Genomic DNA, 13,881 nt, shown 5'->3' on the forward strand with positions numbered 1-13,881 from the left:
GCCACTACTACTGCAGCAAAGATGCATGCATGCCATTCTATGCCACCTTAGGAAGGATGGCTGCATTAGAATTGCTCCATGGTTGTTCCACCCTCAGGAAACTTAGCTTCAGTTTCGTGCCTCATCACCCACAGCAGAGACAGTGAAAGTGCCCCTCCTAACTAAGCTTGGGTTCTGCCATGCCCCATGTTTGAGCACCAAGGGTTTTATAAACATTTTCTGGGAGACATGAACAAATGTTCACTCACCTATTGTGTAGCAGTTTCCCAAGAAATTGAAACATTTCATTCTGCAGGGAAGTTCATTTAATATAGGAAGTAAACAACTCAAAATAGCTTTAGGAAGTCCCTGAAACTGACTAAACTCACTAGGTCCCTCCCTTACTAAAAGTTTATAAGCAATAAAAATGGCTAAAAGTTACTCTCAAACAATCCCAGGCTCCTGGAACGTGCAGAGACTAGCTGAGCTGCTTGGAAGAGGCTCAGAACAAATGTGCCACCTGGAAAGGACACCTTCAGACTTGGTGAGATATCTGCAGTCTGTGCAGTATGCTCCAGGTTCCCAGATTTTGTGATCTGTCATCCATGCTAGGGTAGGTTTTGGTGATACATCTTTCTTTGTGTCATTTCTGCTTATGTCAGTAATTCATCCCTCATATTCTTGTAAGTAACCGCAGTAAAACTCATTGGTTCACCAAGTTGGACTTTGGTATTAGTATTTTAGTCTGTCCTCAGTTCTGTATTAGAGGTGAGAGGACATTTGTTCAGGTTTTCCCAGTAACAGTGTCACACAACATCATTCCAGATAGATCACCAATGACTGAAACAAAGATATGATCTCACCCAAGTGTAGAGTCATATCATTAAAATCCTTTTCTCCATTCACTTGCAGGCTATTTATGTATCATTCTGAAAATAAAAGCCTAGAATACAAGTTCTAGAACAAAACCTCTATTACATATTTTCTTGGCAGATAATTCAGGTCAAAGTTTAGAATGACACTTTCTCCACATTCTCATCTTCATTTTTTTGGAACTTGTCTAAGTACCATGTCTTAGGGTTTCTATTGTAATAAAACACCATGACCAAAAGTGACTTGGGGAGGAAAGGGTGTTGTATAATATAATTTTAAGATGTGTTACATGTGTTTATGCTGTGAAATATTTGTTTAATGATGCAAAAATGTGTTGCATTCTTTTATGTTGTATTCAACTCCGTGTTGCTTTGCCCATCTAAAACACCTAATTGGTCTAATAAAGAGCTGAACAGCCAATAGCCAGGCAGGAGAAAGGATTGGCAGGGCTGGCATACAGAGAGAATAAATAGGAGGAGAAATCTGGGAAGAGATCAAGGAGCAAGAAAAGAAGGGGCCAGACACCCAGCCACATAGCCAGACATAGAATAAAAGGAAAGAAAAGATATGTAGAATCAGAGGAAGGTAAAAGTCCAGAGGCAAAAGATAGATGGGATAATTTGAGTTAGAAAAGCTGGCTAGAAACAAGCCAAGCTAAGGCAGGGCATTCATAAGAAAGAATAAGCTTCTGCCTGTATTTATTTGGGAGCTGATGGCACCCCCCAAAAGAGTCAAAGAGTAAAAAACAACCAACAACAAAAGGATTTATTTCAGCGTATGTCTGGTAGTCCAGCATGAAGGGAAATCAGGAAAAGAACTCAAGGTAGGAACCTGGAAGCAGGAACTGAAGCAGAGGCCATGGCTGAGACTCTGCTTACTGTCTTACTCAGTCTACTTTTTGCATAGTACCTAGGGCCACCAGCGCAGGGGTTGCAATGCCCCCAGTGAGCTGGGCCCTCCCACACCAAGCATTAATCAAGAAAATATCCTACAAACTTGCCTACAGGCAACCTGATGGATGTATTTTCTCAATTACAGTTCTTTTCTCTGGATCACACTAGCTTGTGTCAAGTTGATTTAAAAATCAACAAGGACACATCTCAAGAGTCTGAAGTCACAGACAAAGCAGCCATTATCCTGTTTGAGATGTGGTGACTGAGAAGGACCATTGGCCTTGTGCTTGGTCCTGTTTTTCTTTGGCTTAGTATCTGAAGTTCTGAAAGAAAGAATAAGAGTTGAGAACTTAAGAACAAAAGACTGTTACCACAAAAAAAAAAAAAAAACAAAGGAAATGGTGTATCAACTGCTCTGTAAGGCCATCCTGGCACAAGAGAGGAATCAACTTCAAGCCTAAGAGGACACAGGACACAGGATTCACATAGCATGTGCCAGCCCTGGAATTCCATGGAGTGACTCACTTGCAATTCCACCACAGCATCAGGATATTTGAATCACATTAAGTATAAAGACTTCCAGTCAACAGAGTCACTAGCCTGACAGATCTTTAACAGTGGCAATGGGAAAAGCACCTCTTCTTACATCGCTTAAGAGCATCTTTGATGTCCTTGTTCCTGAGACTGTAAATCAGAGGGTTCAACATGGGAATCAGCACTGTATAGAAGATTGATGCCATCTTGTCATAGCCCTGAGAACTGTCAGAGCTGGGGCGCATATAGACAAAGAGTCCTGATCCAAAAAAGAGAGTGACTGCTGTCAGGTGAGAGGCACAGGTATTGAAAGCCTTGGCCCTGCCATCTGCTGAGCTGATCTTCAGGATTGTGGCAACAATATAAGTGTAGGATATCAGGATGACCAAGACGGATGCCACCCCAAAAATCACTGCTATTACAAACTTCAGAACTTGCAGGGGGAAAGTTTCAGAGCAAGAGAGGACTAATAACTGAGGGAGGTCACAAAAGAAGTGGTTGATAACATTTGGCCCACAGAAATGCAGCTGAAGTATAGCACACAGTTGTATCAGTGAACCAAAGAGACCAGTGATATAGGCTCCCGCCACCATCTGCACACAGAGGGAAGGGGACATGACGGCTGTGTAGAGCAGAGGATTACAAATGGCAGCATACCGGTCATAAGCCATGGCTGCCAGAAGACAGCACTCAGCCAGACCCAGGCTTGAGAAGAAGAAGTATTGCATGGTGCACCCCAAAAAGGAGATGGATTTAGGCTTCTGGAAGAATCCTGAGAGCATTTTAGGGGTTGTAGAGGAAATGTACCAGAAATCTAAAAATGACAAGTTGCTGAGGAAGAAGTACATAGGTGTATGTAGGTAAGGGTCAATCCTAATCAAGATGATGAGGCCCAGGTTCCACACTACTGTGGAGAGATAAATTCCCAAGAAGACAACAAAGAGAACCAGCTTGAGCTTGGGAAAGTCTGAGAATCCCACAAGAATGAACTTGGTGATGGTTGTACTATTCCTCTCTCCGGTCATCGTCTTGGAGCACCTTAAACCAGATAGATAGGTTTAAATCTTAAACCTGTAGACAGATACTTGAATTAAAAAAGATTGTTTAACATTATGGATCTTCCTTGTTTTGAGTACAGTACTGGATGAAAAATAATCCACAAACTAACTTTAACAAAATCAAGAAAAAAGTATTATTCCAAAAATTACTAGAAAACCTCCCTACCACTTCACTGTTTGAATTACATTCTTACAATTCTTCCTACACATACAACAGATGATGCCAAATTCTTGTCCAAATGTTGATACTTATTTACACTAGTATAAAGATTTCATGACAGTATTTCTTGTTATTTTCTTATCAACATTGCATATAATTATTTAGATTCAGTCTTTGACAATCTTACCAGTGAAATTTATTTTATTATTCTAAATTTGTATTTACTGTCCCCCTTTTTCTACTAGATTTGTGTATGAGGCTTTCCATCAAATAAATAGTTTTATTTCACCATTCCCCAATCTGGACAATTATTTTCCAAGTTTATCACCTATGTGATAGCATTGTCAATATGAAGTGCATTCAGTCATTTAATATATCCATTAATTTTATTTTTATCTATTCAACTCCATGTGATAATTATGGTCCTTGCTTTGGTGTTACACTGAAAAATATTTATTTATATAATTTGATAAGATCCTTATGTGTATTTTCTTTTAGTTTTTATATTTTTGTTAATTTTTGAAAAAATAATACATTGTATGAAGTATAAATCTGGGGTTATTTTTCTAAATTTATTGACACTCCTCCCACTACAATAAATTAAATGATTTGCCTATCAATTAAAATCACCTTTATAATAGGATCAATTACAAACTTCCCATTTTTTTCAATTTTTAATCTTAATTCACATGCCACCTGTTCAGTTCCATGCCATTTTATAATTAGTTATGATCATATTTTATTAGTAAGACATAGAGCATTGTAATAACTGGCAAACATGCCTTCATTTTCCAGAGATCACTTTGATGGTTCTCATGTTCATGCCTTTCAAAGATCTGTATAATGACTCCATCAAAGGGAATAAAATTAGGATTCACACTCCATTTCACTTTTCATTAGTCTAAGGATAAATAATATATAAGTTGATAAATGAAGGTTTATAAGAGGTAATACTAACTCTTAATAATTCATTACTGCTACACTTGATGGGAGGAACTAGGTCTAGAGACACCAGCTCTGGATTCCAAGGTCTGTCTCTGGGTCATTCCAACACCTCTGGGACTTTGGTTTCTCTGTTTCAAAATGAAATCATTGTAGCTCTTCTCTTTGCATCAAAGGGATGTTTCCTGTATAAAAACAGTAACTGTGGTGAGAAATCGCACAGCAAGAACTGTGGTCTGATAGTCTACAGCAATAGTAACATGATTTCAGCAACCAAAGAAGAGGATAAATTAACAGCCTACAAAAAGGAAATTACATTGAGCCATGCCATTCATCACTGTACATAAGAAGGACACATCAAGGTCCAGGCTACCTTCCACTGTGAAACTGACTTATGGGCTGCCTATCTTTAAAACACATTCAGTAAAGACAGAACTAGTTTAAGTGAATTGTTAAAGAACTTTGACTTCAGGAAATTAGGTAACGCATTGAAAATACTAATTACTGTGGTGCTTCTGTGGTTTATTTTCTCAAGTCTATTCTCCAGACACATATGTCATGGAGACCCTGACAGTTGAATATTACGCTTAAAGCATTAAGAAACGCATTCAGTGAAGATTTTTTATCTTCCATATGTTTAAGTGAACAGATCTTTTAAATGAAAACATCAAAAACACGATTTTTAATCTTTCAAATGAATGTCATCTCTCTTCTGGTTCACTGATGGGAAGAGAAGATGAAAAGGTATTCAGATGACAATGCTGGCGACGATACTCCTTCCACAGTGGAGAAAGACAGAAAGGGCGCTCCCACATTAGTTCCTGCAGTTACGTTTACTTCATTTCCTGGTGTCCACTCAAGATGAAATTTACATTCTGGAATGCCATAGTAAATGTGGCTCCTTCACGCTACTGTAAGTCAGTGAAACGGATCAGCTGACCCAATAGCCTGATGGCAACTTAATCACATGTAGTATCACAGAAATGATGTCAACTGAGGTATAAACAGAGCATATTAAGGTCAGATTTGGGGAACTGGAGAAGGCTCAGCAGTGAAGAGGGCTTGGTGCTCTTCTAGTGGATCCAAGTTTGGTTCCTAACCCACAGCAGGTGGCTCCCAACTGCCTATAACTCCAGCTCCAAGAGATATGACATCTTCTTCTGGCTTGTCTGCATGAGCATGCTCATATCCTCACAGACACACACACACACACACACACACACACACACACACACACACACACACACACACACAAATAAATAAATAAATAATAATAAATCTTTTTAAAAGGATCAAATTGTTGATTTTATTGTTCTAAGTTTTCTTTTACTGTGGAAATTCATTGCAGACACAATGTTTTCAGACTACCATAAAAATAAAAAATTATGTAAAGTAATTTTTAGGAGTTTGAAAAAAGGCACACAGCCAGTTACTCAATACAGAAACACTCATTCCTATTCTTCTGAAAAAGTAAAAGTCAACAGTAATAAATTATTCATAAGATTAGAGCCCAAGGGATCAGACCCAGGGACCAAGATATTTAAAAGTGAAGGGACAAAGAACCAGTCCTTTATTTTCATTTGTGATCTTTCTCTCATACTATAATAAGATGTCATAATCTTCTAAATAAAATTTCATATCGTGTGAGCTAAATGGTTTATTTTGTTTCTTTAATACTGAAACCCAAATTAAATCTTGATGTAGGAGTCACAGAAAATGTTTTCCTGTTGTGGAAATAATATGGTGTTTGTTGAAATCTAACATCTGCAAGGTACCAATAAGACTATCATTTGGGAAACAGCAGAAGGAAGATTAAATAAGTTCTTCAAATCGCTCCAGGAACAATCCATCACTATTTTTTAATATGTTTTCGGAAAGGAAGACAAAAGAAATAGGCAATTTAATATGAAAAAGGAAAGACACAATTTGTGAACTAGAACTTATTTTCTCACCCACTTTGGAAGACTTTTCTATTATAAATTCCGAGTTCCTTCTAAACCCATTGTACGTGGGTCATTTTCTAATGCACTGAAAATCTCACTGCTAGTATTTAAAATTTATAAGTTTTTTTATTATACCATAGGCTATTGATATAATTTCAGGTAAGAAGAATTTTTTAAAAATACATCAACTAGTATAGCAACTAATACATCTGTCCTATACCACTGTGTCAAAATGACTCAAATGTATTTGCTTAAAACATCAATGAGAGGCGGATCAGTTGGCTCAGGCAGTATAAGCACCTGCAGCCGACCCTTGTGACCTGAATTCAATCCCAGAACCCACATTGTGGAAAGAGCTACTCCTGCAAGTTGTCCTGTAATCTTCACACATGCCCTGAGGCACATGAACACATGCATACGTGCGCGCACACAAAAAATTAATAAGTGAGGAGTCGTAATTTCTCAAGGTCCTTCTGGATGGATAGTTCACAGGTTAGCTGCATTGAGATCTTTTCATGGCCATAGTCTACTGAGATGACTACGCTGTCTTTCAGTTGGAACCGGGGCACTAATATAATTCCACTGAAATGTTTTGGCACTCATACAGGATGACTGGGATAGCTGAGATTTCTCTCCACATAGCCTTTCCATCTAGATTCTTCTAGGAATAAGCTAAGACTTCCAAAGAGCAAGACTCAGTATCATGTGCTCATTAAGCTATTGGCTGTATAATATTTTCTGATGTTTCATTGGCCAAATCAATTCAAATGGATGAGAAAAGAATCAGTAAGCAAGGGGGCCCTCCAAGGACATGTCAGGAAATGTGACTCACTGATGTCCACTAATGCATTACTGTAGCACATAAGGGTCTAACGTCAATTCAGTGAGCACTGGGCCAATTTGAGAGACTGTATCAAAAATCAAGGTGGATAGTACCCAAGGAATGACAGTCAAAGATGTCCTGGGGCCTCCACACATAGGTACACCTGAATACACACACACACACACACACACACACACACACACACACACACACACACACATTTTAAAATATTTAATGTGAAGCCATTTAGAAAAACATTCAAGAAGATTAGTCTGTTTGGGGAGAACAAATCAGGAAAATTATAAATTTGGCACCTAATTTGTACTAATTTTAATTGGCAAGCCATTTCATTTTTTTAGTTAGGCTTTATAATATGTTTTGGAGAGCCATGATACATGTTGTAATGCATTTGTACACATATATGCCATTGTGTATTGCTGAGCTGTGCATAAATTCTGCAAAGTGTGCCATTTAGCAGTTTCATCACCCTGTGAATGTTGCAGTCTATTTATACAGACCTCAGTGGCATGGGTTACTACATAGCTAGACTCTATGCCATGTGAATTAAACAGCACAAGATTAAGTCAAGCACTAGAGAGGACAATGGAGTGTTGGTAAATTCAAGATGTATGAAGCTGCTGCTTGGTTGATGCATACTGTTTGCAGCAAACTGTTCTCTGTAAGTACAAGAGTATGTGCTAAAACAACAAGACATGGCATAGCACAATCGGTACATAATGCAGCAGTATAACTGTTTATTATTATGTAGTTTATACTCCACACATTGGCATTGACTACACTGCTGGGTCAATGGGTTGTTTACCACAGCATCACCACAGACAAGTGCAATATAATATGTCCCCCTATAGTGTTCCAATGGCTTGTGGCACTAAGCCATAGGAATTGTTAAATTCCATTATAATATTTTGGGACCACGCTTGTACACTCAGTTAGTCATTTGCTGACCATCCTTGTGGGTGCCTAACTGTATGTATGTTCCTGTAAATTTATGTAGTGTTCTATACACAACCATTTAAGTGTAAGTCTCTTTCTTGATTTTTTTTACAACTCAACTTTTTTTTCAACTTAACTCAACGTTTTATCTTAAAGTGGAGATAAGTGTCATCAAAGCACAAATCTATCATTGATTCCTCTTTCCACTCTAAAGAGTCAGAAATTGGAGAGGATGGAAAGGATTGCCTGAAACACAGGAAAACAAGTATCTCATGGCAGTAGTTGATCACAAAATGTTTGGTTTTCTAAGATGATTATTGCTTAAAAAGCAATGGCCAGTACAAAATTAAAGCTTAAAGAGATTTTGTTCAAGCATAATAATAAATACATGACTTTGAAGAAGTAAGAATTAAGAGAATGCTTAAAGATATAGGGAGAGACTTCTTTTTGGGAGGTGGGAGGCAGGGTCTCACTGTGTAGCCTTGGCTGGCCTTGAACTAAGAGGGATCTCCTTTCCTGTGATTCCATCAAGCCTAACATGGAAGACATCTCTTACATCACCTGCTTCCTCACACAGCTGACACTCTTGGCTCTGTGATGGTGGAAGCACACAAAACAATAGTCCTGGTGGTGAATAATAAGAAATGATCTTACACAGGAAAAGAATAACATACATAACTAAAATGTCAAGCATTCTTTTCTTTTTTCCCTAGTGAGGGTCAAGCCCAGGGCTTGCACATGCAAGGCAAATGGTTACCACTGAGCTGAATGTGAGTGAGTTGGATGTCTGGAAATCTTTATTTTTACTTTTATATTGAAACAGGGTCTCACTAAGTTGCCCAGGTTGACCTTGAACTTGAGATCCTCCTGTTTCAGCTTCCAGGGAATCTGAGATTATAGGCCTGTGCTAGTGGGATCAAATCAAAAACCCTTTCTCTGAGTTTGAATTGTATTTGGTGTGATGGAAAATTTATCTTTTACTAATCTAGCAAATTGCTTTCTGTTGGGTCCTCATTTTATGATAGGCATAATTCCCAATAATTTGCATATAGTATCAGATTTGTTTTTACACAGTTCTATGAACATTGTTTCCTGTAGATTATAAAGGAAGAAGCTGAGACATTGGGAATCTAAGACACTGGGTGTCTGAGTCATAGACTTCAGTCTCACAGCTGCTAACAACTGTGGTTAGATCCAGAAAACTTCAATATTCTTTGTGCTAGCACTAGATTTAGCAAATAGAAATTCCAAAATAGTACACTGATTGTATTTAACTAATTAATTCTTAATTAGTGCAGTTTTTGATTAACGCGGCTTTTAAAAATGATACTGAGCAAAAGTGAGAGGGTGATAGTAAATGATACTTTGCCAAGTTTTGAAAAAAAATAGATTCCTAGTTCCATATTTACTTAACTAACTACATATTCTGTCTCTCTAGTGAAAAGATTCAGTTTCTGAGTATGTCTCCAGCAGGGGAGCAGGGGAACAGCTTAGGAACAAGAAGTTACTGGAAGGCAAGGATGCTATGGAAAGTGACGCTAAAGCAGGGTGGAGATCTTGAACACTAACGTTCCTGGGCTGCCCAGGCTGGCCTGCGCTGTCCCTGCTCCTGTTGACCACAGCTCTCACTCAGATGTTTCTGAGCAATGTGTGTTGTTGATGGCTGTTTGCTCCACTGCAGTGTGGAAACACAAAAGCACCCCCTTCTCACCTCTTGGTCTGGACTCTGCTCTAGATCCTGTTGAAGGTCGTTACACACCTGCTTTCTACCATCCTCCAAAGGAATGTTCCTACAGGAGGCTCTTTCTCCTCCTAACTCTGCTTTGTCCAGCAAGCTCCTGGCCATCCATAAGAGAGTTGTTTCCACTTGAGGTTCACTTAAATACCCCCTTAGACCCAGAGTGCAAAAAATCACTAATTAACAATCCATGTAATTGTTCTCCAGTGTGATGGCAATGGAAAAAGTGAATTCTCCCCCGGTGATTTTACTTCTACTTGAGGATTATTCTTCATTAAGAAAATGTTTTTAGAACAAGAGGTCACTAGAATAAGAACACGTACCTCATATATCTTCTCCAAATTTTTAAACTATAGATTGAATTTCATCTTTTCTGCTACCTATGGGATGCTGCCTTGTGTATATTTCATTCAGAATGTTATCAGGCACATTTAAATCTATCACAAATGTCATAATAAACATTTGTATTCTACTCCCAATTCTCTTCAGTTAGGTTATTTTTTTCTACTGGACTTTAAAATGGAATATAAGCTTTTGCTATGGAAACTAATCGGGAGGCCAGCATGCAGATGTTTCAATAAAGGAATACTTGATCTGTTATTACAAATCTGATTTCCTACATCTTTATTTTCACTTAACTTTATAGTTTCAAAATATGAAGAAAATTTCACTTTTCACATGAATTTTATTACTTTAATTTATTTAATTCACTTTAATCAAGATTCTCCCTATTTAGAGGCCAGATAATTAACTATTGTTTTCCATGGCTTGTCATTTTTTTAAGAAAAGGTTTTATTCACTTTACATACCAATTAAAGATCCCCCTCTTCCCTCCAGCCTCCCTCTTCCAACCTCCCCATTCCGTCCTACAAGAAGGTAAGACCACCCATGGGGAGGTACATTTAGTAGAGGAAGGTCCAAGCCCCTCCACCTGCCTCAAAGCTGTGTGAGGTGTCTCATCATAGGTAGTGGGCTCCAAAAAGCCTGCTCATGCACCAGGGATGGATTCTGATCCTTCTGCCAGGGGTTCCCTTAAGCAGATCAAGCTACACAACTATCTTGCTATGCAGAGGGCCTAATCCAGTCCCATGCAGGCTCCACAGCTATTGATCTAAATTTCATGAGTTATGATTAGTTTGGTTTGGTTTTCTCTGTAGGTTTCCCCATCATGATCTTGATGCCCTTGCTCATAGAAACCTTCTTCTCTCTCTTTGACTGGACTCCTGGAACTCGGCCTGGTGTTTGGCTGTGGATCTCTGCATCTGCTTCCATCAGTTATTGGCTTGTCATTTTTAACGACTCAATCCATAAATGACTTTAATTTATGGTATAAAGAGTTTCTTACATACTTTGTTATTTAATCTAAAGGACAATGCTATTTTTAGTCATTTGTAACCACTTTATCACATATTATATATTATATATTTTATATATGAGAATCATCAGCCAATTTAGGTTTAATGTGGTCTGTTTCTACCTTGAATGTAATAGCCAGGATTCAAGGTTGCATGTTTTTTAAATTTTGCCTTTATTCACATTGTACTGAAAATGCTCCTTTCTACATTGTATCTCTGCTAAACTATCAAGTTCCTAAGAAGGATAGCTGCACTGTTAGCATCCCTCCTCTCTCTCTGCCCACCAAAAAGTATCCACTAAATATTATTTACTTCTTAAGTGATCTCACATAGCCCAGGCTGGCCCAAGCTTAATATGTAGTTGAAGATGAATGTGGACTTCCGATCTTCCTGTCCCCATATCTCAAGTGCTAGGATTACAAACATGTACCACCATGTACACTTTATGTGATGCTGGGAATTGAACCCAGGGTTTTGTGCCTGTTAAGCAAGCACTCTTCTAGATGAGCCCTATCTCCAGCCCTGAATGTTATCAACTTCTGGTCCTGGGTTGAAGTATCTAAATGAATCAATCAAGGGACTGGTTTCTGGGATGTTGAAAGTTGTGAGATACTTTGGTTGACTCTTTTGATAGCCGTGTGGAAAAGAGAATCATTGGAATATATTTTGTGGCTACAGCAGCGGCAGCAACAGAGAGGCCAGTACCTGGATTGTCATCAGTCTCAGGATACTGGTGAAGAATACCTTCACTAGAATGCCAGCATACCTGGGTATAGATCATCCCTTCCTGGCTCTCTCCCTGCCAAAAGGTTAGGTGTGTTGCGACCTCCTCTCCACGGAACAAGAACTTCCCTTCACTCTCCTTTCCCCCCACTCTTCCTTGTCTTCCTTCTGTGCGGTAGCCACTCCAAGTTTAGCCACCCACTCCACACAGTTCACGCCAGAAGATTTGCTATCCTAGAAATAATGGCCTTTCTTACTTCCATTTCACCTATTTTATTCATGGTCTGTGCATATGCTGGAAACTTAGAATTAATATTGTTACAAATCAGTCATTAGATTGTGGCTCATTCCTGTTAAGTTAAAGTAAGACAAAACATTTTGAAGTCATGTACTGAAGAGGGAAAGCTCATTTGTTTCTGTTTTGAATCTCCACATCCATCTGATGGTAGAAACTTTACACAGCCATTATTATTTGTTAAGATTTAAGGGTAAAGTCATTAGGTAAGGATTCTATTGCTCCCCAGTCTTGGATAACTAAATTCATAATTAGGACTTTTTATTTGGGACTTTGGTTTTTGTTGAGACAGGGCCTCATTATGTAGCCCTGGTTAGTCTGGAACTTCCTAGAACAGCCCAGACTATCCTCATATTCATGGAAAACCTCCTGCCTCACTATTACAAATGTTGGGATTACAGGTCTTCACCAGCACTCTGTCATTTGCTGCTTGGTAGTAATGTTAAGCTCTGGAGTTTGTGGAATTCTGCAATACTACTGAAGTGAAACCCATTGTCCATGTCCGTATTGTTCGGCACTCTTTAGGCTGCCCAGCTTTTTCAAATGGCTCTTGAGCAATATATTTCCTTGACCTCTAATCTCAATCCTTGGGCACCTGCTGAACTGTCCTTGGTTCTGATCATCTCATTGGTTCTCCAACTCTGCATTCTCTTTCTAAGCAGTGGTCCTTTGATCTGTTTACACTCTCTCTCCCACCCTTCTTGGCCTGTATGGTAAACTCTGATCCTCTTCCATACTTCTCCAAGACACAGAAGATTCAGGGTGATTTTCCTAGGGTCTTCCTATGGTCTTCGTTATCCAAGAATTTTTCTTGTTGCTATGTGTACTCTACGTTGTCATATTCATAAGTGTGTAGCAAAAGGATAGTAGCAGCTATGTGACTTACCCACATCCCATCAATGAGCCAAGTGTCTGCTGCATTGAACTCTCTCAAGAGCTTCTAAATCTTTCTCCAAATAATCCATGATTGACAGACAAGCCTCCCAAACTAACACATGCAAACTTTATTGATTCACACCCAGCTGGAGACATTCTATCTTTGTAGTGAGGAGGGTCTATTTGGGTTTATTCAGTTTGACACTTGGTGAGTCTTTTTGTCTTACACTTGAGCCAAAGCATTTGAACAACAACAACTGAAGTATGCTTCTCCTCTATTTTCTATCCCTGCTGTGGAGACTTTTCCAATAATGTGAGTGACACTGGATCTGAATTTCCAGCTATAAAAATGGATTTTTCAAGATTAAGCCAAAAAAAGACCCAGTAAATTAAAGAGATTATAAGACACATTCCTTGCTAAATACTATCCTGTTGCCACACAGAAGATGAACACAGAAAGCTCACATGATCAGATGTGGAATGTCCAAGGTTGCAGTAAATGGATGTGGAATGTCCAGGTTGGATCCTTGTCTGCACCATTGGCTAGTAAACATTGGCATAGTCACCTATATCCTTTTGTGTCTTACTTTAATGTAAAAATGAGTGCCTGATAATAATATGGCTCTCCAAAGATTGGAAGGTCTGAATAAGCACACACAACAGTGCTGGCATCTCATAAAGGCTCTAGACACATTATCTACTTATTACCAACAGGCAGATCTGGTATGTCATTAG

At 38.7% G+C, this 13,881-nt stretch overlaps 1 protein-coding gene across 1 annotated transcript; it reads right to left on the reverse strand.

The window, feature by feature from the left end:
• Positions 1 to 2,356: 2,356 nt before the first annotated feature.
• On the reverse strand, positions 2,357 to 3,304 carry LOC128094926 (olfactory receptor 1440). The gene has a single exon (XM_052713535.1). It carries the CDS (start codon positions 3,302 to 3,304, stop codon positions 2,357 to 2,359), a length of 948 nt encoding a protein of 315 aa, XP_052569495.1.
• Positions 3,305 to 13,881: the final 10,577 nt, after the last annotated feature.

This window comes from Peromyscus californicus, unplaced genomic scaffold (assembly GCF_007827085.1).
Source record: "Peromyscus californicus insignis strain IS unplaced genomic scaffold, ASM782708v3 Scaffold_4__1_contigs__length_199733344, whole genome shotgun sequence".
NCBI lineage: Eukaryota > Metazoa > Chordata > Mammalia > Rodentia > Cricetidae > Peromyscus > Peromyscus californicus.